Below are 26510 nucleotides of genomic sequence, written 5' to 3' on the forward strand. Positions count from 1 at the left end.
ACCCTAGATTTTCACTACGGAAAATAACAAGGTATAAAACGTTACCATCTTCCACTCATGGTAAGCATCAGATCTCATAGTTGCCGAATTCACCGCTGAGTCACAGTGCTTTGACAATAACTCGAAGAAGGCAGCGTATATGCTGGATTGTATCAATCAATCACCGCCCTATGTACTCGGTACATTTTCAACATGTGTACCCCACGGGTGTTTAATTTTAACTACTGGTGTATACAAGCTGTAAACCTATCACTGTTTGATCCGTCTCGACGCGTATATAACACGGCATGAGTGAAGAAATAGTACGACATTTGAAAGAAATTATGTGCGCAGCACTTATGCAGTGACATGCAGTCTCTCAGCGTATTAAATGTCAATAAACGTACTAGATATAGCGCGAGGTGGATAAAACTTGGGTTAGTACGGCAGTTCGCTTGCATCATACAGCAAAAGAAAGTGACATACAATAAATTCTTCGTTTTCCAGATCAGTCAAATCATCGAAAGCATGAGCACCCATCGGCGAGATAATACCATGATTCTGCCGATTTTTTGCAGTGTCTATGGTGTCTATCATCGAATAATCAACGTTCTTTACGGCTGCGAAGAAATGAGGTAGATTAGGTGTCAATTGAGCGCTATGACAAAGGCTGACTGTCCAAACGCGCGCGTCTTTTCCTGTTGATGCCATTCGGGTGTCGTAGATATATCACAATATCACGATAGCATTGCTGGCACAAAAGCAAACGAGCATCGATACAATGTCAAGTGATTTAGATCATATGGGGATATGATTCGGATCTGATATGACCTTTACGATAGTATGGCTTGTCTTCAGGAGAAAGGAGGAGTGGCCCTACCTAGAATCGTGTCCAATTCTCCGCGTTGGTGGGTACAAAAAGATACGGCTTACTATAGCTCGAGAATAAGATCCAGCTTCCATGAATACGATAGACTTACCAAAACGGTTTAAATTTAGCATATCAAGTATAATTTATTAAGTTGTTTCTTACAGAACACCTCTTTGTGTGGCCAGCTACATTTGAAGTATTGCAATTAATGACCATTGGATACGAAAGTACCAAGGAAGAAAATGCATAATACGAAAACAGTACCACGGGTTGGTCATGATCAGAATGACTGGTTCGAAGAAGGATGGCTTGAGAAAGAAACGTGTCAGTGTCAATGTCGGAATAGAAAGTCTGAATAGTAAGCAACGTACTTGCCGAGGTAATTGGCAACACCAAAGCCGATATGATTAGGGCTGACTCCCCGAAAAAGCGGTAATTTATCCACTGTAAGCTCCATTAGTTTTATTGTGAAGGCGGACTGATGGAATCCAACACAAACATGTCCACCAAGTATAAAAATGACCTGCAGTGCACCAAATAGTATCATAAGTAGCATACCGTCATACCTCCCAATGAATGTCTGCATACAACTGTTAAACGGTAACAAAATTATCCATCGAACCCAACACCTTTGATAATGAGGCGACCGAAGGCTCCAACACCACAAGCAGGAACAGCTATTGTGAACGCAAGTAACATCCAAGCACCAGCCTTTTACATCTGAAAACATTTCGGTTACATGTTTTCCTTTGAATGCTTTGGTTTCTAGGCCTTGTTGATTTACACGAAGCCGCTAATGATGTGTAAGCTTTAGCATGGCGGTAATTTTGAACTAGCCACATTGATGTCCGTACCTCAACAGCAATAACCTTCAATCTTGTCAGCAGAGAGAAAGTTACTACGGACAGGATTGTCCGGAAGGACCAAAAATCTGTAAACGATGGGAAGCCCGTGAGTAAGCAGAGACCGCATACGAGTTATACCCATCCGCAGCGGCTGTATAACGTATGAGAATAGTCCCACAAAAAAACGTCGTTGATCCCAGAAGGAGAAAACGATCTGGTAAGTGAATAAAGTGGACGAAAGAATATGGACAAGTCCAAAAGTTATGATACTTCAAGTTCCAGAAATATTGGCCCATCCGTGACCAGAGTACCAAACTTGCTCAAGCACCTGCATGAGACAAATCGCACCCACGACAAGGCGATATATCTCACCTGCAATGCGAATTCCTTGCTCCTGTCTGCGATGCCAAAATTAAATAATGTGCGTGAAAGAGGTCTGGAAAGAGGCCTCAAGCACTCCCAACTGGTGAGGCGTCAGGGTACGCTTCATCCACCTAGGCAAGAATTGAGAGCTCAAGAAAATTGGCTGATAAGCAGACCTGTAAAATTAGGTGCAGCAGACGTGCAAAGCAACGTAATTCCCCAGAAGGTCACGATTGCTAGAACATAAACCAGAAGCATATGGAGTAGAAAATAGATTGTGAATAAGACTGGCAGAATATTGGAAACAAAGTTCTTTATGGTCAACATTTTGCGGTGCCTGAAGACCAATGAAATCTTACCGATAGTCAATCTTGCGTAAGACACGAAAGTCTTCCTGAGAACTGATAGAATGACCATTCGTGTTATTCATAGGAAGGACGTGGAAGGCTTCATCTTTCCTAGAATTCCCATTCCCTGCGGATTTAATCGAATTTCCGGGTTTATCTTTGCCGTTCATCTTGCAATCCTGCCATCCAGACGCTGTGAAGGGTTCTTCTCTTCGACTTTTTGTGAGGTGGCATGAGTAAACTCCTTAAGACTTCTGAAATGCGCTTGAGTTTATTTATGCATCAAATGCGAAGCCTTCCAGAATGCGGATGTAGTCCGAATCATGGTGTTTATAGTTAGAAATTGAACTGAATCGTATGTCCCTGAATATCGCAATCAAATACGATAGAAGCACAAGCAAACCTGAAGGACGGACATCGATAGGCTTCTGTCCGCGTATCCACATAAAAATCGCTAGTGAAACCTCAGAAGCTGATAGGTGCCTTCCAATTCGAATCGATGAGCTGGCAAAGAGTGAAGAACTGGTAAGATCTTAGTTGTTCGACACAGAGGCCTATCGACCGGATTCAGGCGAGAAATGAAAGACAACAGTGGCAAAGGCGCCTCCCTTGCACGTTCAGAAGTATCCCGAGCGTTGCCTCCGCATGCACGAAGATGGTCAGAGTCTCTTGTCCGTTTCACATCAACGATCGCTTTGAGCCTGCTTCGCCTCTTCCCTCTGCTTTCGTATCCGTATATTAAAAGTATGGAAGTACAGTTTGAGGCCTGACTGAGTCAAAAAAAATGAAATGAGAAGGTCTCAGTGTCTCCTCGTTCTCTAGGCCTTTCAAGAGTTTGGCAGTCGTCTATCCCAATCAACTATTGGGTTTCACCCCCAAATCGTTTTACTCACCTTTGCATTCTCCATCCCATATAGGCTTTATCCGATGAATTACTTTTGATCCAGCTTCTCTTTGGACGAAGACGAGGTAGAAATGCACGGTAAAGAACAATTTTCTCTTGAACGCGCGCCCACAGACGCGTGACTGCCGTTTTCTGACAATTGACAAATCATTATTTAAATTTAAGTTCAAAGTCCGACGAAATTGTTGCAACGAATTTAAAAGTCCATTTCAGCTCCGCCTGATATTTAAATGCTTTCTTGAAGTTGAAGCTTATTTTGTGTGATGGTTTGCACAAGAAATGTATCTCTTAATTGAATTCTGAACTATACTCCTCCGAATTTCGACAAGAAATACAGGCTGAAGGGAAGAGTGCGGATTAATACACATACTATCCATTGATATGAGTTCCCATCTACAAATGAAATATCAGCCCATTACTCACTATAAACTCTTCATTCTCCAGGTCAGTCAGGTCATCGAAAGCGCGGGCGCCAAGGGCAGACGCTTCTCCGCCCTTTTCTCCGGAACTATTTTGTATAGCTTCGACTTCTGCCGTCGACATCATGGAATAGTCGACTATTTCTGCAGCTGTATATTCCATCAGCACCAAAAAGCCATTCAGTGTTACAGAAAAATGATATGTTCAAACCTTTGCCCTTTTTAATACGCCGAGCGCGATTGACGCCGTTGAGGTGCCGAAGATAAAATACCGTACATATCACCAAAATAAATGCCGCGACAAAACAGGCGAGCATTGATGTAATCCCTTCGCATCAAAGGTCGGCAAATCAGTATATTCATGTTTATTGGAGTAATGGACCTTTTCGATAGTATGGCTTATCCGCTGGGGAGAAAAGAAGAGGTCCTACCTATATATTTACCTAATCAATCAGAGTTTGGCCCAGGAATGAGAGATAGAATGAACCGACCATGCCCCCTGCATATGTGCCCGCCACCATGAATCCGATGGACTGCATTGAAAGGAACAACAGTGAGATATGTAATGTGATCTAGGTCAAGGCTGCTTACCGTTGTTCGTTTTGTGTGCCCAGCTACATTTGAGGTATGCCAGTTGACTATCGTTGGAGAAACCAGCGTTAGAGTAGAAAATAGATAGTATGCAAATAATAGTAATGGCTGATCCCGATGAGTCCTTCCAGTGGAAAGTAGAATTGCTTGCCAAGCAAGGGTTTTAATCAATTTAAGGTTCCTTGGATATAACAGAAACCTACTGGCAGAAACGATCGGAGGTGTCAGACCGAAAAGCATAATAGGAAATTTCGAACGAAATCGTTGGTTTGCCCACTTCACGGCGGGTGAGTGTTCTCAAGAAGAGAGTGGAAACGAAGAAACATACGAAGCCCAAAAAAATAAACGTAACTTGAAGGATCCCAAAGGGAACCATTAAAAGCATAACGTCGTATCTGATGACAAAAATAAGTTGTATAACTCAAGGAAAGGGGCCGGCTGTATTACCCGTTAAATCCGAAGCTCCTGATAATCAGGGGACCAAACGTAGCAATTCCGCTGTTAGGAAGTGCATACATAAACATAAGGAGCATCCAACTCCAGCTCTTGAAATCCAAGAACATCTCGAAAGCTTGGCTCATTTTGAAGTTTTTCGTCTCTAAACCTTGCTGGTTTGCCCGAATGCGCTGCCTTTACTTTTAGCGCCTTTGGGGTACTGTAAATAACCTCTGGGCGCTTACCTCAACGGCCATGACCTTTTCCTCGGCACTGAGAAAGTCGCTTTTTACGGGGTTATCTGGGAACACGCGAAACCTTGGGGAATTCAAATAAGTCCTAAATCAATGAATAAAGAAACTTTGAACGCACGAAATTAACCCTACTATGAAGGTAATTGCTCCGAGTAGAAGAAAGACGATTTGGTATGTGAATAAAACGCCGGTTTTAATATGAGCAATGCCAAACATGATGAGACTCCCGAATACGTTCACCCATCCCAGGTTCGAGTACATTGCTTAGTAGGTTCAAAAGCTCAGATCTAGGTACCAAATGAGAACTTGAACTACTGACCAGCCAAACGAAATCCCTGTTCCTTTCTGCGATACCAGAATTGGATGACAAGAATGAAAGAAGCTTGGACAGAAGCTTCAAATGCTCCAAGCTACAATCAAAAGTCAATTTGTTGTGTATTAGATGATCGCACAAAACCCACAAAGAATCGAGCGATAAGGAGGCCAACGAAATTTTTAGCAGCGGTCATACACAACAGAGTCGCTCCCCAACAAGTCACGATCAGCGGGACATATATTGATAGTCTGAATTTGACGAGAAGATAGGAGGAAAGCGGCTGCATAACGAGCTGGGCGATACTTCAACATGCAATTAGAGTATTTAGACCAAAGAGGAAACGGAGGCATACTATACGATAGATCCCAACAGAGAATAATCGTCCCCAACAAGATCTGCATCTCTGGAAAGTCCAAAAACGGAGGAAAATGAGAGAATTTGTTTATCGACCACTGAGGCAATACGTGAATTAGAGAAAGGATATAAGTCCATGAATGACTTACATTGTAAAAAGTAAATAAAGAAGATAATTGGCATAATGCTTGATGATGGTTTAGACAGAGACCTAGGCGAATATAAGGAGAAATGACTTACTGCCGATCTATCTTGCGGAGGAGGCGAGCATCTTCTTGAGCACTATAATGACGCTTTGTACTATCAAGAGACAAGATTCCAAGGGCTTCGTCTTGTGCACCCTTATTGAAATTGTCCAGAGGAATTTCGTCCACGATCGCGTCCAAAGAATAGGACGGATCCTTCTCTGCAACGTTATGCTTCATCTGAGGAGATATCCTGAGGAGCATCTAAGCGCTATACCGCAGCAAACCTTTATAGCGATGACGCTGCGGGTATATCCAAGAAGGATAAAAAAGAAAGGCCAGGTAGTGGTCGGGAGATACAGCAAATGGGCCATACAGCGCAGAGCATCGCGGAAAAAGAACTTCCCAAAGGGTATCTTAATCGCCTATGATTGGAGTTCTGAAGCCCCTAAGAGGTTCTCCTAAGAGATAGATATAGGTGCTCCAAGAGAGGACGACCGAGATGATAACGATCCGATGATGTATTACATCGTCTAGGGCGCCACAAACGAACAGTCGAAGGTTATTCCACAGTTATTTTGGCGTGGTAGCTTCCTTTTGGCAGTTAAAGCGTGGGGTTGCGTAACTCCACTAAGCCCGAGGAAGCCAACCATTCATCGACTCGTTGGCGATGGCACTGGAGTGGCCATGGGCCGATGGAGGTCTGGACTATAAATGGTTCTAGCAGTGATTGATTATAATGTGTACGATTTGCTCCGTTGGTCTTTGCAAGACTTCATTATACTTTGAATCTATGGAGGGCTAGCCTGAGGATACTACAAAGATTATAATCAAGCTTTTGGAGGAGGAGACTCCATACATGGAACAGAAAGTAGAAGGTCCTTTAGGCGAGTAGAAATTTAGAAGCATCATTAGAGCGTTGATCTCAGGCATACATCGGTTACTTTATGAACCATCAAGTTAGTTGCTCTTTTGACTAACGGCTTTCATCGTGTTAATTGGTGTTGATCCACAGGCACGGCCGAGCCGTTTCAACTATCTGCTGGCGTCTCGTGGCGTTAATCCCCAATTTTCAGTTCCGGCGTCATCATCTCCTAAATGAGCATGGGAAATTTCGTCCCTCCACAGCGATAGGTAAAAGTACTTCCTTTTTGTCTGTAATAACATTATCATATCTTATGTAGACCCTTCTGTGAGTGATCGTTATTCATCACCATCTGGACTCCTCGGGAAGCTCTTAAGCGATACTTACTACTGGTGTCCATTTCAACCGGATTTGAAGCTTAAATGTATGGAGTTGTTCCTCAATGACTCTGCAATCAGTACAGAGCCATTAAATCAAATCAGCCGCCCTGTGGATTCTTAAATAGCCATCCTTCCTACACTAGTATAGTCAGGCCAGAACTTTATCCAGTTTCAGCGTGACTCTGGAATTTAAGCCAATTTATTCATCAATTTCAAGTCTTGAAGGTATGGATTTTGGTCCCTGACCAGTGTATCTGTAAACCTTGATGGTCAAATACACAAGCTTCATCATATCCACTCGCTCCAAATTGATACCTCCTCAATCCCGGAGTGTGAGAAACGCTGACAGTTGATCACGTCAATTGGATAAAAATTAAAATTAGACCATCGCCATCAAACTACGAGCGCCTAACTTAACTGATTCTATGCAACAATTCTACATAGAGTGGATATTCCATTGAACTGATTTGGAAAGTATTCAGCGCTTGTATAATGAACCATGGTACCACCCTGTCTCTCAATGATTCTTCGCTCTTTTTTCTGCTGTGATCCGTCTTAAATTGTTTTTCCTAGTGATTCCTGACATTTCACTTCTCATGACTTATAACGACTCGGAGATTCCGATAAAAGCACCAAGACAGAACCAGCAGCAACGCAACTAATTCATAATGAAAGGTGTACGTACCTTTGACCTCCGTTGGTCGGGTTCACTACTCCGTCGTCAACGGAGCGGCGGGATACTGGCGGGATACAAAAGGATACAGAGAGCACATCAGGTAACACGTGGTGAATGTAATCACATGTTATAAGTACCGAACATTCTCTTGGAATGTTCCAAGTTGGATAGCTGGTGATCATCCATGTAGTTAGGCGCGTGACCCCTATAGTAAATGTCGGGTAATCGAGGCAATGGGCCTGAGAATAAATCTTGGTTTTCCGTTGAATGTTGTCTACGTATCGTCCCAGATCGTCCCAAACTAGCGGCGCTTGTTCCTATACGACCCAGGGAATGCTGACATGATATCTTGATAAAGAATGGCCTTTGCGTCCATGAGGTCGTGAGCAGAAAGGTACATGTTAGGGGTATATAATACGCGCCTAGCAAATTACAAAACTATGGTTTGTTCCCAGGTTCCTTTTGTCCGCGATGTTGGACTACTCCAATGTTGATGATTTAGTATTCACGATAAACTCAACTCGGATCGTTTCTGTAAGTCTTTTTTGGTTTATGCGTAGCATCGCTAACTTTTACTCATTACAGTACATTAATGGTGAGTTCTAGAATGTCGGGTGCTTGGGAGAATCACATTGACTTGCTGGGTAGCGGGATGCATAGCAATTTTGGTGAGTTAAATGTCTAATCATTGGCTTGGAAATTTTGATATATATTTACCTCAAGTTCTACGATTGCTTCGATTGCTTTGAAAAGGAGGTAAACACAATCTGGAAGAAGAAATGGACCATGACGAAGTTCATGTATATTTTAACGAGGTATTCCGCAGTCCTTGAAGGAGGTATTGTTATGTACCGTGAGTTCCACCCGAAATTCGCACAGAAAAACGTACCTATCAATACAATCCATTAGAGTTATCAATCCCGGGGGATTGGTACGACGATTGCTCATTCGCCTTCAAGCTCAACGCTTGTACGTCTTGCATATTTTTTGACGTATGGTATCATGACTTCTCTACAACGGTATTTAGGGATGTTCGTTTTCGGCCTAGGCGTTGGAGAAGGTGTGTGGCATGCTGTTTTCTCATCCTTGAGCGATGCTCAGATCGGAACACGCTAGTTATCATGACCATCAGGACTTGGGCAGTCTGGCAGAAAAACCGTTTTCTGATGTTTGCACTTCCAATATTTTATGTCGTTGTTTGGGCAGCTGGGTTTGCCACAACGGCTTTGTTCTTGCAAAGCTTAGAATGTGAGTAAACGATGTACTTCTTCTCTTACGTGGCAAGGCTGAAATTCTGGCTTTCTTCAGTCAAACCTAACCCTCTGACGCCATATGTTGGCTGCTACGCAACATATACAGACCCGATTATATTTATATCCTGGGTACTTCTTCTCTTCTACGACGCAGGTGCGCAGCTCGTCATCATGTTACAACTCCCAAGTTACCGCAAAATATTTTAAACGCTGATCTCTACTATGCAGTCATGTTCGGCTTAATGGCTGTACCTGCCTTTAAAGCTTGTTGGTGCACTTTCTATTTTCTGTGATTGAATCCGGGAATACTCAAGTATCTTCTACTTCAGTCCGCGCGGGAGGTACTCCAAGACTTATGATCATCGTTTACAGAGATGGTAGGCGATGTTCTTATCATAAATCGCGACGTTGAATGATCAAGCTATTTACGATAGGAGTACTTTATTATCTGTATTTGTTCGGTAAGCCTATAGATGCCATCGTTATAAAAAATTCAAGGTGATTGATGCAAGACCACTTAATTCACAGCACTGTCGGCGATGAATATCATTGTCACACTATCGTTTCCCGTACGATGATCTACTTATTCCTCCATGACAACAACACGCTGAATAATTTGTAGACCGCTCTCATCCTTCTTTTTTCATTGTAAGTCTTGAGTACGCATTATTCGTGATGGCGGACCCTGAATAACTTGGCCGCAGGTTGTCGCGGATGCTTCACGCGATTTTAGCATGTCGGATAGTATTAAACATCCACGAACATGGCCAGCGTGTTCTAAATTCCCAAGAACACGTCCGCCAGGAGTCTCGGCCAACCTATAATCGGCAGGGATTCGCACCAAGACAACAAAGCGTGTATATTAACAATTGAATATTATGTATCTTGATATGCTCAGATTACCATTTGTGACGTCAGAGTTCTCCAACTTTCTTCACCCCGACCAGTACCCTTTCGTTTCTTTTCCAGAACTCCACCAGTATCTCTGCGATTCGTGTTGGATCATCCTGCATAAAATCATTAAATGGCCGCACTTTGATTTGCCAAGGAAAACGGTAAATACCTCATGTAGCATATGACCAACTCCTGGGACCACAGTCTGCTGGAATTTACCTTGCATTTGGCCGATCATCAATTCCTTGTCAAGACGATCTGTACCCGCTAGAACAAGTAACCGAGCTGCACGAGTCGATAGGAAATTAGTTGACAGTCCTTTGAACCAACCTGGAAGCCTATCAGGAGATAACTTCGGAGTAATGTGATATGTAATTCACTCAGCCAATAGGGAGCCGTTGATCGTAAAGTAGTGCGCCACTGATATGGGGGTATTGCTCCTTCTTTGAACTGGATGATAGACGGAATGGATACCCGAGCCGATAATACGTTGAGAATTGTGTTCGTTGAGACGCTGAATAGGATTTTCAGATCTAAGCGGACAAGCATAGAAAAGTTACATACTGCCATTCAATTGCTTCCTCCATGCTATCAAATCCATCTGGCCGAGCATTGAGGAGGCTATTCATGTGCGGAAGGGCTTCAATCGCGGAACCTGCCGCATCTTGCATCAGTCAAATGAGATGTAAGACATTTCACATTTTCGTGCCTTCGACGACGTCCAATACCGCAACTCCAGCAATTCGATACTTTGCATCCAGAAGCTTAGGGCAGCTTCTAACAACCACTGAACCACCCATACTATGGCCAATAAGCTATAATTTTCATATTTATGAAGGAAAAAGCTATACAAAATTATAGGATGGACGTACTAGTAGCGTGGGGGCAAACTCCGGCAATTTGAATACAGTTTGCATGATGGCACAGAAATCGGCCACCAAGACCTCAATGGATAGATCGCCACCGTCCTCGTTCGTTGAGGTCGTTTTTCCTGTATCACATCATCAGACACGTGTAGCATTGCAGATCATTCATGCGCGAATACCGTGTCGTCGAGCGTCGAGAGAAAGAATTCCACATTCCCCTTTTGTCATTTCAGTGACCTCTTTCGCGAAACACGCAAAGCTCAGTCCAGAATACCCGGCCCCGTGATGGCAAACCATGACTGTGCCATCTTTAAATTTGGGAGGAGTGTAGTACAAGCGACAATCAAGCTTTCTGTCAGGTATATCGACCTGCAAAGCCTCCTGGAAGAATCCCGATGCAGATATAGGAGCAAAATCAGGGTTTGGTACGCGCTTCACTCGAGAGCGGTGTTTGCTCGCAGGCCTTTCAGATCTCAAATAAATGTCGGAAATATTGATACGGTTATAATACGACTTGCATAGCTGGAGGTCCTAGACCACTACCTGGTAGATCGCCTATAATATCATCATCCTCTTTACACTCCTCTCCTACATGCTTTGTGTTTGCGGAGTGTTGGAGCGGTGGAGATTGTGGAAGCTTTGAAGCTCGGGCGCTTATCGCAGACCGATATAGATCAGACATACGAGAAAATATAGAGGTATACAATGGGTTGTGGTCACTGGTATTGGTTTGCAACAAGGATGGTATGTATTGAAATCTACTTATTTACCTAAAGCTTTCATTTATAATAAATATGTAGTATTGATCGGCTATCAATTCATTCAGAAGCCGACCAAAGTCAAATTCGCCTCAATTCGCCCCTCTTCTATCTTGAACGTTAATCAGGAGCTTTGGCCACGAACTTTACTGAATGACTTCTAGTAATAAATTGCATGCATTGAGCAAAGGAATATACTTGCTCAACCCTGCCAAAACTGCAATAGCGAATGAACCAAAGTAAGCATTTGTTTACCTTTCTCGTGCTTCTAGTCGATAAATGAGCTACAGGATTATTCTGCTGTTCTCCTGGAGTGGGTATTCTCAGAATCTTGTACACCTCGGCGCTTATACAAAGAACAGTGGGTGGCCGATTGACGCATCTAGCCAAGTACTCAAATACATATAATGAACTTTATCCGGGAGCCACACAAATAATAGTCAGGTCTGAACCTTCGTTCTTCTGGAGCTCACAAGCTTCGAGAGTATGTTCCAGACTTTAATTGATTACCCACATCTTCTCTCATTCCTCCTACTGTAGAAAAGATATCTTGAGCCGGCCGTGGAAGCTCTCGAAGCTCTGGGAGGCCTTGTTCCTGTGTCAAAAACGGCAAAGAGTGCACTGTCGATGGATCCTTCACCAAGTATCCTTGTTCATGCATTTTCCAATGGTGCTATCTTTTCTTCAACATACTTTCGATTGCTTATTGTCATTGTCCAGGTGGCGCATCACAACTTACCACTCTCGGAGAGATCATTTCATCTCGTGGTATTCCATCGTCCAGTTTGCCTGTATCAGCCCTTGTCCTGGATTCATGTCCTGGAGACGGGGGTGCTGAAGGGACCATCCTAGCATTCTCAAGTTCGGTCTCTAACCCCCTCGTGAGAGGTATCATCAAGTTCCTCATACGCTTTCTCTACTTTTACGTCTCGCTCCAGCGCAAAATCTTCCGATCATCTTCCGAAACGGTGCTCGACAAGATGAAAGCACGACTTAACGAGCAACGAGTCCTGCCATGGTTTGACAAAAGTACGCCGCGCCTCTACCTGTACTCGACGGCGGACAAGCTCATCCCGTACCGTGAGATCGAGGCGCACGCACAAAGGGGTAAGCAGTCGGGCTTCACGGTCACGCTCGAGAGGTTCGACAACTCCCCCCACGTCGCGCATGCAAAGATGCACCCAGAACGGTACTGGGCCGCAATACAAAGACTGTGGGATTCTGCAGCGGAATCAAGATCACAGACCGCTGATCACCCTTAGACGCAATCAAAGGTGTGTCATCGTCGCGGGTTGACGCTCGCTCGAGTATAAAAATAATTCTTACCCTGCATTTCATCCCAACTTCCAGCCAAAGTCCCGGGTGTGTCTCTCCAGAGTTCCGAGTTCCTGGTTTTTGACTGTGGCGCCTGTAAGATCTGGAGAGATTTACCATACTGGGATCTACTCGTAAATGGGAATAAGCTTACTTAGACATGGGTAGACAACAACCTAATATACATTTTAGATAGAGCTGGTTCAGTAAAGCGTATCCAGAGGTTGAATCCTGGGGGATCACAGGATACTGCAGCTGATCAATTAAAGACCAACCCAAACCAGCGTGCATTAAATATAACATTCGCGTCAGCCTAAACCCGTTAATTAATGTAACTAACTCACAAATAAGGCGGGGGAGCTATGATGCAAAGTGGGCACTAGCGGTAGTATAACAGCGCGTGTTAAGCATAATGTTAAAGAACGTGCCTAGTTGTTACGATGAACATCCAGATAAAAGTTATCGGATTGAAAACTTTCTGAATGCCCTTTGCCCAAGTCTACTAGCTACATATCGCGTCCATACGCTCAACAAAGTACCCTATACAATTAGCACATGAGCCCATAGAATTTATCCAGGCGTTGACGCCATGACTGAGCCACCAAGAATGTCCCATACTATACGATAAGCTATGTGGCGCCTCGAGGAACTTGGCGTCGCGTGCGCACTGCGTTTTCGGTGGGTTCTGGAACACAGGTTTCCCTGCACTTCTATCTTGCAGGATCTTGGCCACGTGAATACTTTAGGTCACGATGGTGCAGGGAGTCAGGTATAGCTGCATATTTCAAAGATGGTAAGAGCCATGCATTCAAATATTACGGAGGTCTGCGAAAGGAAAGGATTGCAGAAAACATAGAGTAGGAAAGAAACTAGTGTCCGAGAGATGCCTCAAAGTCCAAAGATGATTTGTGTATCCGATCATTATAGGTTAGGTAGGGCGCCGGTGGGGGAAGACAGGAAGGCGACGCTTGTCGCGTGTGTTGTCGCGTCTCATCAATGGAGAGACTGTAACGGTAGGAAGGGGCTTGCAATTCGACGATGACGCAGCCGGGTGAGCAGTGGGTGTGGGGCTGGTTCCCTGGTGCCATGTGCTTGTCCCATAAACGCCCATAGGGAGACTGGAGAAAATGCAAAGGCTTAACCATATGATCGTGAGATCAAGATTTTCGAGGCTTACTCTGAATCGCCATCACAGTCCTCGTACACATGTGAATCATAGTTAGCTGGCATGTTCTTTTTTAACTCTGGGTCAGCATGTAACAAAGGGCAAAATGGATATGTTACGTACCCAGGAACATCCCATGACGTCGTAAATGTGGTTGCACAGGACAGTCGCACGAGGACCAACGCAAGCACGGAAACAGAATTCGCTGTCAGAGATAAAACTGGTCCACTCATGGTACTGAAGGCCAGTGCCAAAGGTATTGCCGTAGACCAGACCACCGACTAACCGAGATCGTTAGGATCATAGCTCCCCAGATTTTTGGATAAACATACTTGGATTTCCTCGGCCTATAACCAAAAATGAGACGTAGACATATCGCTAGAATCAGATAACGCACCATCAGCTCCTCTGTTATCCAGTTCACCACCAGCATCTCCCCGAGGGATGTTCATCTTGGTGAAATCGCCCACCCCTGTGACTTGTACGTACTCAGGGGTCTGGACGAAATGGACGCCTTGCAATGTGCCGTCAGGAATAGTTCGCGCGCCGCGACCAGACTTAGTGCACCATGCAACTTCATCACGCTCAGTGTCCCCGATAGCACCAAGGGATGCTATAGAATCCAATCACTATGAGCCTTCGAGGTCAGCAGGCCTAAGGAACGCAAGGGACGTACGTGGTGCCCATAGACAGAAATCGCTGGCGGAGCTAACGGACGTAAGTTAGTATAATGAAGGCCTGATATGATTGAATGAAGGCGCACTTTATCCAAATCGTTTGACAACTGGAGGACGGACTTGAGCCTGTTCCGCAGTTGTTTACGCCGGATTGTTTCTCCTGAGAAGTTGTGGGTAAATTCGAGGCGAGGTATCCGACTTTCCAGTTCTGGTTAATGTTCCCGTAGGAACAGGACCATAGCTGAATCTATAATGCTCCAAATCATTAGTAGTCAACTTGGTCCTTAGCGTTATAGGTCTAGCATACGCGAGTGCCATCTGCTGTGCTGCCTCCAGGAAGATCAATGCATTTGCCCTTGTTGGCCCACGCCAAGCTGTTGTCCCACTTCAGGAGTCAGGGGTAAGTAATGAACACAGAACAACTCAATGTGCACAACAAAACATACATACCGTGGTGTAAACAAACTGCTGGTTGGCGTTGTTGGAGGTGCATGTCCAGATTTGCATCTTCGTGCCGTCCACCGTCGTCCCATTTGTAACGTCCAAGCATTTGTTGTCGAAGACTCTGACGGTGCCCCCTGAGAATGTCCACTGCTGGGAAGGAGAACCGGTGCAGGTTTGAATAGTAACGGCAGCACCGTCTGTGTTTGAGGCCGCTGTGATGCATTTTGCTGAGTGAAAGGTGTTGAGTGCCTGTAGTTTGAACCCTTTGCCATGAAAGACGTACCACTGGTCAAAGCTGGTTCAATGAGAAGCTGTCCTTTGAAGCTGAAGATATATTCTGTCAGGAGGGATATAAACATATAGAGGTGCCACGTACGTCGGTTCTTGCGCGTTGACCAGTACAGCGAGAACGGCAAACGCTGAGAGAGCGCGAATTGCAGGGGAGACCATCTTTGTGAAAAAATGCGAAAGAATGGTCTAAAAATGAGTGGATGAGTCGACACTTATAGTGCAATCTGGCTCTGTAGAAACTAAAGGATAGTAGCTGTTGTTAGAAAATGACAACCTCGGTAAACCTCGAACCCAACCAATTTATACCTCCACCATTGAGCCATTTTTTAGGTTTCGCCTCCGTGCTTCGAAGTCCGTAAGAGCATTAGTGTGATCTTGGCGTGCTATTTTTGAATCGAACCGTGAATTGAATTTATGGGTGGCCGTAAGTAAGTTGTGGGGAAGGAAGGTTGCTTTGATCTGGAAAGCATCCTAATAATTTTGGGGATGGAGGGCCCGAACAATGATGATGCATCAAGAATTCAACTCGACATATTTTGCGACTTCAACACGCAACAAAACACCAAACCGTTGCTGTCAAGAAAGAGAATATACAGCAGTCCATTTACACAGCTAGGAATGTTGATTAAATTCGTTACTAAAGGGATTGTGTGAGCTTTCAAAAAAGATCAAATATTTGAACAGATCCACTCACCAGTAAAAGTACTTTCCATTTGTCAGGGAAGAAGTTAAAGAAAGTATGGATCGAGAATCAAGATAACTGCAAACACCTTGCAACCAAGTTCAAGGATGAGCCCGTCAGTGGTTTGGTCAGAAATGTTTAAAAAAAGGGGCATTTTGTGTTATGAAAATCATTGCCTAGGAAAATCCGGGAGAAGAGAAGCAGTACTGCTCCCACAAAGGTTGAAGAGATGCACACTTCTGAGGGGCGATCCTCCTCAAGCCAGTTCGAAGAAAATCTCTCCCATTCGTTCTCCAGAACGGCATTAGAACGGTGATCCACGCTTTGCTTTGAGTCTAGCCCATAAATAACGTTTTCACCGCTGTGAATGTCTAGAAATTGCGTTCAGACGGTTAAGTAGGACCGCAAGAGGCTTGAATTAGTTCAAGGGCGACGGAGACGATGATTTTATAATCAGATGATAGTTTGGGACATGGGACAAAGAGAGGCCCACCCGGTCTCAGTGTACAAACACGGCCAACATTCTTCTCACCATCCGCGACAGCGACCAACACGTATTTCTCCGAAGCACGGTTTCATCGAACGACGAACCCGTGTCGTATATCTTCGTTGGATGGTACAAGATACCTCGTAGACCGTCCGACTCGTCATATACGTGCCCAAGTTTTCGGAAGCTGTGCCTGAAACCTCTCCATCGACATAATGTAGCCAATTTTCCTCCAGCGAGGCCTACGGCACTGACATACCATGTCTTCATAGTACGCAGTTAAACGGACAATAAACGCCAAATCAACCTGAAAACGGATCTGGGTGACAGGCATAGCTGTAGGACATAGGTTGTCACTGCCACGCTGCAGTGAGTTCCAATGCATCATTTCTTTTTTTGCGTTATAATGGGGCCAAATACAGTTCTCTCTTTTTCTGTTTGACCTTTATACACAACTTCAGGACATTGCTGGCCCAATACCCCCGATTACACAACCACAGGACCTTGTTCGGTGCCCAACCGATATACAAGGGCACATTTCGATCACCAAACGCGCATATACCTACAGAACAAGGCCGGATCCTGAAACTCTGCACATTCCAATACCACTACGATGCCAGCCAAATATTCGCATGTTAAGAAACGGTCTGCGTCTGGTCTATTGAAGAAGGAGAAAAACAGTCCGAATGGCCATCATATTATCAAGGATACCCACCATTCCCGCACGCCAAACCCTCATACCGACCGTGCCATCACGCAAGCGATGTCGGCGGTTTCTCAACTTGAACGAGCCATTGCACGCATCCTTCTCATTAGATACGAACAGGATATTGCTCGGCTTTTTTCGACGCGCCTTTACAGTATTGCTCTGGTCCATCTCCCGACTCTTGTGATGCGATGTGTCACCCTCGGCGGACCTGGGTGGTTGGCCTTCAATCATGATTCAGAAGACATCAAGGACTTTTTCCGGGCAGCGATAAGTATGGACATGCGTCAAGCAGGGGAAAGGGTAGCGACTAAAAGCGTCTTGTGGTCATATACGGCTTTGCGCCATTTCGTACGTCTCCAATGCTGCTGTCCTCCGTTATTTCCGAATAAACCAGTCTTCAGGCCCTTTCCAACAATGTTTCCGTCTGCAGCAAATTAGGACTACATTCCCTTCGTCTGCTTCCCTATTACCCTGCCTTGAAGGCACACCTTGACGCCCTTGAAGCCATGCCACCCAGTACATTTACAAAACCACCGCATCTAGGCTCTCTCCAAGAGGGACAGAGCGCTCTGGAAGACGCCTGTGAACTTAAATTTGGCTGGGTCAACAAACTTGCGCCCGGTAATACCGAATGGGAAGGAGATTGGAAACCCAAAATACAATATGGGTACGAGAAGCTTTCCCAGACATTATGGCGTGTAGCTCGCGAGTTTGACGTTCGTGGATACGGGAACATTTTGCGCGAGAAGTTGACCACCAAATGGTGCGATTGTGGTTGCTCGACAGATCATCTTGGGGAAGTTTGCGAACGCACGGTGAGAGAGGACGAGGAAGAGAGCGGTGTGAGGCTTGGAAAGCAAAGAGAATGGGATGGACGAGGAAGTGGCATTTATGGATGGGAGACCGAGGAAGAAGAAGATATCTGGGAGATTGACTTGGATTTTGGAGGTCTCGATCCGGAAGAATGCGCTGGAGGAGTCGATGCGGAAATGACTATCGGTGAGATGATGGAATGGCGATATCTTCGTGCAGAGAAGGAGAAAGAGAAAGTACGTCGCTTGCCTTTCTTAGTCTTTACAATCATGACCGTATATCGATACAGGGAAATGCTGCATATCGCAAAGGCGATTATGAAGAGGCTGTTAAATGTTATGAGACAGCACACGGAATAGAGTCAGAATTGCCTCATTACCAGCTTAACCTGGCGGCTGCATACCTTAAATTGAACAAGTATGTAATGTGTATTCCAATAAACGCGCTTCATTCTCATGTCGTCGAAGCTGGATGGAGGCAGAAAACGCTTGTACCAAGGCTTTGCAACAACATCGAAGCGTCAAAGGTCTGTACCGACGTGCGAAGGCCAGGATCATGCTTGGGCGATCCGAGGAGGCCATCCCAGGTATTTTGCTCGACTTTCTTTTCTGAGTGATGTCTTTATTCGGCGATTTTTAGATTTGCGCTCGGCCTTGAGATTGCAACCCACTAATGAGGACGCTGCTCGTGAATTGAAAGCCCTCCTTTTCCCATTAGGTGAAGGTGACCAGGGTACCTCAAATTCTCATCCTCCCTCCATGGACGACTCGAATCCATCCTCTTCCAAGCAGCCCTCTTCCTTTCCAAAAGCAAAGATAACTGAGGATCTACGGCGACTGGGTGTTCCAGAACCAAAATCCACGAAACAACCGCCTTTTCCCAGGACGAAGGCGGATGACCGAAAGCTCAAAATCACACTGTTGTCGGGACAGACTGAAAACGGGACTGGCACCGGAAAACTTCGGAAAATGGGGACGAGCATTGCTGCAGACCTCAATCGACCCCAAACCAGCCGACCAGGCAAAGAAAAGGCTGGCACTACGCGATCCTGGAAAACGAAAGAAATGGATCGAATGAGAGCGGAATGCGTCACATACCCGAGCTGGGACAGATACCTGGTGAAGCGTGTTGACTGATGATTTTCCCTCTTCGAACGGACGGATGCTCTGGCCTCTCGTCTTTGTATTTTACTTTTCTTCCTATTTATTTTCCTCTCTGTGATTTCTTTGTGCTCACTGCCCTGGACTTTGCCTGGTTTTTATTCGATATGCACACGGCTTTTATTTCAGGCCGCGGCTCATATAATTGTATTTGTACCTTTCATGCAGAACCACGCTCTTTTCGTGAACCTGCTATGTATATTCAAATTGCACTACCTGAACTTGACCTCATTTGTAGGCCCTTCTTGGTAGCAACATCCTGCGGCGAGGTATTTCCCCAAATAACCAAAGCTTGTTGTACGCACTCAAATTTGCTACATACTATTACTAGTTGTGGCAGCAATGTGGTAGAAGAATTCTCTTCCAAGGCGCCAAAAGACAGGGGCGATTACCTAAGTATCTGACTTCGAAACGGACTTTCAATGGAAGCACACTGCCGACTTTCCGAAATCGGCCTTTTGATCAGATACCAATTTCATTATCAGCTTCACTCGCTCCATGATATCTTGTCATTGCGGACCTAAGGCTACATAGGTAACCATTTCGCGTCCGTCCCCATTACTTTTCAATTATCGCTTCAAGATGACATGCTGAACTTTGAATTGGATCCTCTGTAGGGCCTTGTTCTCATCAGTTCTCACCAAAATAATTGAGCGCACGGAAACTCTATCGACTTTGAGAACATATGTGTTTATTGTAAGGTATTTCTCACGGAGATGTTCCCGTGCTCTGAGACCCTTGATCTAATCATCTTTTTGTCCACAACACAGCCAATCATCTTCCAAGTTCGAAGTTGCAATGTGCTTATCGCGCAATTAGTATATTAAGCACAATACGTCTTCCCCATGTTGGGAGCTATGGAAAAGACAGTCGAAGCCATGGCATTCTTATCTACGGAATATATAAGAGGTTTCACCTAGCCACCGACTCTATATCACCTCTGAATATCACCCCATGGCTACCGCTGCGAACTCTGTCCCTTATCCTACTTTGATCTCGGTGAGCAGCCGCTCTAATGTAACTTTTAGTATAAATCTAAACTGTGGGTTTGGAATAGGTTGATCCTTTTCTGTGAGTTCGAGAATTTCTACATCTTTTAGTAAAGCACTGAACGCCATATAGGCCTGCTGATCAACAGAAGGTCATGAACTCGTTTTATGATTAACTTTTTGCTAATCTCCACTATATCCAGGGAATTCATAATCGCTGGCAGTAAGTCTTTCACTGTGAATATTGCTAAGAAATAGCAGCTACTAACTGCTCGTTTTAGCCCTGATATTCCAGCTTTTGCTACTGTAAAACCGGGAGAGGTGGGCATTTTGCCACCTTATAATAGCGCTCACCTTAATCTCCTCTACTTTTAGACCTTCAAGATTGAATGCGTTGGTAAGCCGTGCATAAGGTGTATCTTAAAAATCGTTCAATTTTTGGAAAAGACTGGACCGGCGCACAAATCGGAAACAACGACAGTAAGAATTGGCTTATGTTATCAGCTTCCAAATTCCTAACTGCTCGTGTACATTTAAGCCAGCGACGATGTACGAGACGTTGATCTCTCCAAAGTCCACAACCTTTCCGGCCCAATCGCTGTGGAGGGAGCCGAGCCAGGAGATTGCCTAGTCGTGGACATCTTAGATGGTGTGTACGCCCTCACACTTTTCAGATCAATATACCTTACTTCTCTTCAGTCCAGCCGTTCGAGAAGATGCCATGGGGCTATACTGTGCGTTTTTACTTGTACATTTGAATTTCGTATTGATTTGTTTTTCAGGGTATCTTTGAACTTGAGAATGGCGGAGGTCTTTTCGGTACGCCGTACTTCCTTACTGAATTATTCAATCTGACGGGTCCTGGGACAGCTCGTGAATTTAAGAGCAGAGCAGCAAAAGCAATTTGGGATTTGAAGGGTGAGTTCCCAGTATGTGATTGATACGTGAACATGATGGAACATCAAACATGCTTCTAGGTATATATGCAACCTCCCGACACATACCCGGTGTTCGTTTTGCAGGGGTCACCCACCCAGGTCTTATTGGAACCGCACCCTCCCCAGAATTACTTGCGACGTGGAACAAGCGTGAGCAAGAACTCATCGATGCTCACCCAAATGCTGTTCCTGCTGTGGCATTGCCTCCTGAGCCAAAGGGTGCCTATGTCGGCCAAGAGCTTGAAGACAGCGTCAGAGAGAAAATCTATAAAGAAGGTGCTAGGACTATCCCAGGACGAGAACATGGTGGGAACTGCGATGTGAGTACCATCTGTGGTCCAATATCAGCTGGTACGAAGTTGGTGATGTTTAATCTATCTTTAGATCAAGAACCTTTCCCGGTATGTTTTTAAACGTTGTAAAACTTACTACGTTTGTGCCTGATCCTCTTGCATGTTTGAAGGGGGTCACGTTGCTACTTCCCCGTATTTGTCAAGGGGGCTAACCTCTCTGTCGGAGATCTTCATTTCTCACAAGGCGATGTGAGTGAAATTTATTTCAAACTTCTGGTTTACCTAGACGTCGATGCCTGACGGTCTTCTCTATTAGGGAGAGGTAATTAAACATACAGTCATGAGCAGAAATTTCGAGATTTAAAATTGGAATTAGATGTCCTTCTGCGGAGCTATTGAAATGGCCGGGATAATTACCTTCAGCACCAGCATTATCAAGGGTGGCGTTGAGAAATTTGCTCTCAAGCAACCAATTTTCCTGGTGAGGTCTCCTAAAGTCATGTTTCCACACATTAACCTTAATAAATATATTGTAGCCCTCTCCTGTAGACCCTATGTATTCACAGAAGGTACGGCCTTATCAATCATATTTTGACTTTCTCTGACGAGTAATCAGCTGGTGTTTGAGGGACTGGGAGTCGACATCCGTAAGTAATCGCCAAATAGTCGTTCAAGACAGCTGCTTATTTGAACCGTAGATGGTGACGGAAAGCAATATAACATGGACGCGTATGTTTTTGATTCTAACTGTACTGAATGTAGCTTAACCAATGTCCGTGTAGCTCCGTTGCATACAAACAGGCTGCTCTAAACGCAATCGCTTACCTTATGAAGGTGGGTATATCTTTCCTCTATTTACAAAGCCCATGATTTAACAGAGAATCTATTAGATTGGATATAGTACGTACTGTTGGTCACTTCTGCAGAGCCGTTATTGACTTGAAAATAACTACAGCTCGTGAACAATCTTGTGAGTAGATCACCACCAGTAGTTTAGCTGACCCCTATCTTAACATTGGGGTTCTTCAGACCTTCTTCTGTCCGCTGCACCGGTTGAAAGCCATGTTGGAGCGATTGTCGTACGTATCGATCTCTCTCATTGTGATAATATTGTTTTAACTGTTCGCATGAAGGACTCTCCTAATGCATGTGTTACCTTGGGAATTCCCACCGGAATATTTGAGCATGTAAGCGTTTTTTCGAATGAGTTCGTTGATTAGAATATCCTTTGATGCGTCGTACAACAGGACATATTACCAAACCCAGACGGATTTGCGAAGAAGGACTTTGGCCAGTGCGCAATAAGGAGCGACGGGCTTGTGTGAACAGGTCAATTCCACCTGAGTACCACTGTCTTTATTGATGTCAATTTCTGAAGTTCTGTAACTGTATTGTGAATGAAATATATGTATTTGAACAAGCTGTGACAAGACAATCTTGAACTCGTCTTAGATATCAAAGCCGTTCGCCCATAACTACAGGTATTTATCAATCAAGATCTTCTAGACCATAATCGCTGTAGTGGCGTGCAAAGTGGGTGTCCGATGTATCATCGCGAGCGTGTACCTCTTGATCTTCTCTGGCCCAACCCCTCTCGCCCATATTCCATTCCCGCTTTTCGTTATCGACTGCCACGATGGCTCGCTCCAAGAGTGTCAAGTGAGCGTAAAGGTCTCGGGCATCAAGAACATCCAGTTCATCTAACGCCCGCTCGACGATCTCGGCCTCCCAATCATCGCCCATACCGCGACGTAGCAAGCCGACTGAGTGTGCTAGATTTGCCCCTGTCTTGACGTATTTCTTCATCTTCTTGACGGACTTCATCATATTTTTCAAGGATATCCTGGGGGATCGGGCTAGTAGCTCGTACAGAGCCTCTGCACCATCGATGTCCCGTGCAACAAGGTGCGTCTCTTCGATGTCTTCACGAAGAGCCAGTTTAGCGATCTTGAATACAGTCTTGCCGATTTTGGGGCCAAATTTCTTCAGTCCATTAAGAAATTGTTTGCCGCTGATGTGGGGCAGCTTGATGTGAGGCAAGTGAACTTTGGGCAAATGGATGTGGAGTCGCCGGGAAACAAGCTCGTCGGAAGCTTGTCGTCTATGTAGGGATTAAATAAGCATCGGAAGAAAATTAGTGTAAAAACAGAACGTACCGTGCAAGTACCGCACGATCATTATCGCTGGAGAAAGAAGAGCCATAAACGGCAGGGGCAACGACAACGGAAAGCAGGAGAGCAGTAGTTGCGATGCGAGCCATTTGATTGAACGAGTGTTTGTTGTGAGTAGTAGTGGGTAGTGTAAGGGATAGAGATTGATTAGAAAAAGCTGTAAGCTTAGATGAGTTATGTGATCAACACAAATCTCTTAGAAGGTGGTGGTGAGGCCGGCTGAAGACAACGTTTTTCGAGGAGCGTCTTTTCTATGCGTCCAGGGCACAGGTTTGGCCGTCAGACTTTCGGGAGAAGATCTGACATGGGTATCAGCCGTCAAAAAACGTCGTCTATTAGCGGAAGTGACGGAGGATTGGGATTGGCCTTGATGATTTCTAGTCCGCTCCGTCAACGACAGTTCTAAAAATAGTCAAAGGTTCCGACCACGGGTGTGCTGAACATGACATGCCTGTCAGCGGATGAGGAGTCGGTTTCAAATCTGAAAGGTGGAATCTTGGAGGAAAAAAACATCAAGCGGCCGAAACAATGTCAATCCTGGAAAGGAGGCGTATAGGTTGAACACAGGTATACACCCCCGTAGTCTGGACCGTCTGGTTTCGATGTCTGGAACTATTGTAGGCACTTTGAATATTTGATATTTCAAAATTAAGTCATTAGAATAATATAGCGATGTCAGGGAATTAACAATTGCGAACAATCCCTTGCCGTAGCTCTTCCTCCCTGTTCAAAGATGTAAGTGATCAACGCGTTATAAATCAGCGAGGAAAAACAAACCGATATTCAAACATGAACTGTGCCCCGACAAATAGAACAAACAAACAAATGACCATGAATCTAATACCTTCCATTGTCCCAAGTAACTGCGAAAAAAAGAATTGGACGCCGTCCGTCCCAACAACGAACCCCACAAGGTTGGCGGCAACCATGAGGAATATATTGAACACTGCACCGATGGCGCAGACATGTCTATACCACGGATATTTGCCGTACTTTGAAAACGTCAACGGAGATAAAAATTAAGCGATGCAAGGACTCACAGTTTTGGCTGGAAGTAGGTATGATGCTATCATTTCTGGAACTACAAACAAGCTAACAAGCCAGCCCCATGCTAGAAGGCGGAAGCTCAGGTCGTGCCATAGCGCAACGAACGAGAATATTAATAACGTGTTGATAAACACATGTTTGGAACCGCCTAAAGGCACGTAGATGTATCTTGAATTTCATGTAAGTTGGTACAAGGAGTGAAAATAAAAAGTGATCGAACCGTATGAGCCAGAGGTTGTAGCTGCGATGCCAACTTCGCCAAAATTTGAATACAGAATAATTATTGGCCATACATCGAACCATATTCTCTGGTGGATCTACCCCGTCAAGCAAAGCCCATAAACGGAAGAAGCGCCATGGAATTAAGAGCTACAATTAGGCGGGGAATTGTTTGAGTTTCAACCTGCTTTTGCCGAAGGAGCGCGGCCGTACCTTAAGCCACACAATGATCAAATTCCAGAAGCTAATCATAGCCAGTTCCGCAGGAGAGTCGCCTCCCCATGCTTTACGATCCTTGATCGCGACCACATACATGAAATGGAGGATAAACTCCATAGTCAGGTAGCAACACACAAATCGAAACAAATAGTTGAGCTTAAAACGGGAACTGATGTGCGTCGGTGATTTATGCTAATTTGAAGCGAGTTAAAATGACTGTAGGACTCTGATAAACTCCAGGCTGACCTGTGAAACAAAGTCATTGAAAGTCATGATGGGTCCGGCAATATAGAGGGGTGGATAGAGGACATAGGCGATGTAGTTGAGAAGGGAGTAATCATAATCACTATGAGATACAACCACTCTCTGCTTTTCTGGAGGTCCTTTGAAATCGGTCTACAGAACGTCAGCGATAAAAAAGAAAATTTATTGATAACAAGAAACGTACTCGTGATTGACGAAATGACCAATAGTAGTCCATATTGAACGATACCAAACGAAGCATGGTAAGGTTGAACATAACATACCACCTAGGGTAGATACCAGAGAAAGAATCCAGGCCTGAGAGACTCGAAGATAGGCTTTGAAAGCTATAGCCTCTGTATATTTCGTTCATGAAGAGAACGGTACCATTGAATGACCACGTCAAAAAAGGAGACAGTTGGGAGCCTCGGCATTTTTTGGCGATGAGATAATTAATTGACATTATTAGAATGATTTTGAGAGAGCTGGAACCATGTAGAGCAATGATCATAGCAAGGGAGAGAAAGGAGTTTAAAGGAATGAGGTTTATAGATGTTTTGAGGACCTGTTTTGCTAGGTTTTTGATGATGAGGTATCCGAATGCAGCTTTGCAAAGTATGGGTATATTATCGCGAAATGAACGGTATTGTGCGTCACTGTTATCCTGTGGAAACTGAGAATAACGACAGGAGATTTTGTAAACGAACTTACTACAAGTCGTCCGTATAACCAGCCAGCCGATAGCTTAGGAGCGTAATGAGGATAATTTGGATGTGAGGCTGTATTACTTGAGGAGGCTACTCGGGAAGGATTTCACTAAAACGACTCACGTTGACTAACAGATACCGGGACCCATATCATCGCCGGAATAGCAAATAAAGCTACAAGATAGTAGAACTTGAACTCTTTGGTGAGCCATAGTGGTTCTGTTTCCCCTCCTGCATTCTTCCCTCGATACGTCGATGGAATATTTACAGTCAGTCGAGCTACCCCCTTGGCTTCCGGGATCGAACTTTCATGTTGATTGTGAGGTGATTCAGACGGCATGCTGGGTGAATGAAGAGGCAAAAGCAGAACTGTCATTCCGATGCAAT

At 44.7% G+C, this 26510-nt stretch overlaps 11 protein-coding genes across 11 annotated transcripts; 4 read left to right on the top strand and 7 right to left on the bottom strand.

Annotated features, from left to right (window-relative positions):
- Positions 1-1130: 1130 nt before the first annotated feature.
- JR316_0006362 (uncharacterized protein) lies at positions 1131-1436 on the bottom strand (the record flags this gene model as incomplete). Its single annotated transcript, XM_047892108.1, has 2 exons — positions 1131-1158; positions 1222-1436. 2 exons carry the CDS (start codon positions 1434-1436, stop codon positions 1131-1133), a joined length of 243 nt encoding a protein of 80 aa, XP_047749457.1.
- A 2266-nt stretch (positions 1437-3702) lies between these two features.
- Positions 3703-4249, bottom strand: JR316_0006363 (uncharacterized protein; the record flags this gene model as incomplete). Its single annotated transcript, XM_047892109.1, has 2 exons — positions 3703-3878; positions 4216-4249. The coding sequence occupies 2 exons, from the start codon at positions 4247-4249 to the stop codon at positions 3703-3705; spliced, it is 210 nt and encodes a 69-aa protein (XP_047749458.1).
- Positions 4250-4917: 668 nt separating this feature from the next.
- JR316_0006364 (putative transporter) lies at positions 4918-6103 on the bottom strand (the record flags this gene model as incomplete). Its single annotated transcript, XM_047892110.1, has 8 exons — positions 4918-4974; positions 5000-5072; positions 5127-5271; positions 5328-5418; positions 5470-5626; positions 5677-5776; positions 5828-5865; positions 5919-6103. The coding sequence occupies 8 exons, from the start codon at positions 6101-6103 to the stop codon at positions 4918-4920; spliced, it is 846 nt and encodes a 281-aa protein (XP_047749459.1).
- Positions 6104-8255: 2152 nt separating this feature from the next.
- Positions 8256-9244, top strand: JR316_0006365 (uncharacterized protein; the record flags this gene model as incomplete). The annotated part of the gene is made up of 8 exons (XM_047892111.1): positions 8256-8318; positions 8370-8379; positions 8433-8452; positions 8508-8637; positions 8694-8753; positions 8812-8844; positions 8901-9032; positions 9093-9244. 8 exons carry the CDS (start codon positions 8256-8258, stop codon positions 9242-9244), a joined length of 600 nt encoding a protein of 199 aa, XP_047749460.1.
- Positions 9245-9951: 707 nt separating this feature from the next.
- Positions 9952-11479, bottom strand: JR316_0006366 (Protein phosphatase methylesterase 1; the record flags this gene model as incomplete). The annotated part of the gene is made up of 8 exons (XM_047892112.1): positions 9952-10044; positions 10101-10261; positions 10312-10445; positions 10496-10552; positions 10631-10746; positions 10804-10922; positions 10977-11229; positions 11312-11479. The coding sequence occupies 8 exons, from the start codon at positions 11477-11479 to the stop codon at positions 9952-9954; spliced, it is 1101 nt and encodes a 366-aa protein (XP_047749461.1).
- Positions 11480-11708: 229 nt separating this feature from the next.
- On the top strand, positions 11709-12817 carry JR316_0006367 (Transmembrane protein 53; the record flags this gene model as incomplete). Its single annotated transcript, XM_047892113.1, has 5 exons — positions 11709-11794; positions 11846-11868; positions 11918-12039; positions 12096-12225; positions 12276-12817. 5 exons carry the CDS (start codon positions 11709-11711, stop codon positions 12815-12817), a joined length of 903 nt encoding a protein of 300 aa, XP_047749462.1.
- Positions 12818-13797: 980 nt separating this feature from the next.
- On the bottom strand, positions 13798-15605 carry JR316_0006368 (uncharacterized protein; the record flags this gene model as incomplete). Its single annotated transcript, XM_047892114.1, has 11 exons — positions 13798-13987; positions 14047-14102; positions 14158-14315; positions 14367-14381; positions 14432-14647; positions 14711-14742; positions 14798-14958; positions 15019-15096; positions 15162-15382; positions 15439-15479; positions 15532-15605. 11 exons carry the CDS (start codon positions 15603-15605, stop codon positions 13798-13800), a joined length of 1242 nt encoding a protein of 413 aa, XP_047749463.1.
- Positions 15606-17228: 1623 nt separating this feature from the next.
- On the top strand, positions 17229-19273 carry JR316_0006369 (RNA polymerase II-associated protein 3; the record flags this gene model as incomplete). Its single annotated transcript, XM_047892115.1, has 5 exons — positions 17229-17672; positions 17726-18373; positions 18427-18554; positions 18605-18723; positions 18777-19273. 5 exons carry the CDS (start codon positions 17229-17231, stop codon positions 19271-19273), a joined length of 1836 nt encoding a protein of 611 aa, XP_047749464.1.
- Positions 19274-20251: 978 nt separating this feature from the next.
- Positions 20252-22842, top strand: JR316_0006370 (Formamidase; the record flags this gene model as incomplete). The annotated part of the gene is made up of 25 exons (XM_047892116.1): positions 20252-20296; positions 20355-20368; positions 20420-20438; positions 20490-20509; positions 20568-20607; positions 20662-20683; positions 20734-20766; positions 20825-20935; positions 20986-21020; positions 21069-21105; positions 21157-21204; positions 21264-21544; positions 21609-21625; positions 21688-21766; positions 21834-21839; positions 21894-21998; positions 22054-22086; positions 22134-22164; positions 22216-22246; positions 22300-22351; positions 22408-22417; positions 22473-22487; positions 22547-22596; positions 22651-22704; positions 22765-22842. The coding sequence occupies 25 exons, from the start codon at positions 20252-20254 to the stop codon at positions 22840-22842; spliced, it is 1266 nt and encodes a 421-aa protein (XP_047749465.1).
- Positions 22843-23005: 163 nt separating this feature from the next.
- On the bottom strand, positions 23006-23777 carry JR316_0006371 (uncharacterized protein; the record flags this gene model as incomplete). Its single annotated transcript, XM_047892117.1, has 2 exons — positions 23006-23618; positions 23674-23777. 2 exons carry the CDS (start codon positions 23775-23777, stop codon positions 23006-23008), a joined length of 717 nt encoding a protein of 238 aa, XP_047749466.1.
- A 594-nt stretch (positions 23778-24371) lies between these two features.
- JR316_0006372 (Membrane-bound O-acyltransferase GUP1) lies at positions 24372-26499 on the bottom strand (the record flags this gene model as incomplete). The annotated part of the gene is made up of 9 exons (XM_047892118.1): positions 24372-24411; positions 24466-24680; positions 24729-24903; positions 24956-25104; positions 25168-25365; positions 25420-25569; positions 25622-26080; positions 26128-26195; positions 26247-26499. The coding sequence occupies 9 exons, from the start codon at positions 26497-26499 to the stop codon at positions 24372-24374; spliced, it is 1707 nt and encodes a 568-aa protein (XP_047749467.1).
- Positions 26500-26510: the final 11 nt, after the last annotated feature.

Source organism: Psilocybe cubensis, chromosome 5 (assembly GCF_017499595.1).
Source record: "Psilocybe cubensis strain MGC-MH-2018 chromosome 5, whole genome shotgun sequence".
NCBI classification, from domain to species: Eukaryota; Fungi; Basidiomycota; class Agaricomycetes; order Agaricales; family Agrocybaceae; genus Psilocybe; species Psilocybe cubensis.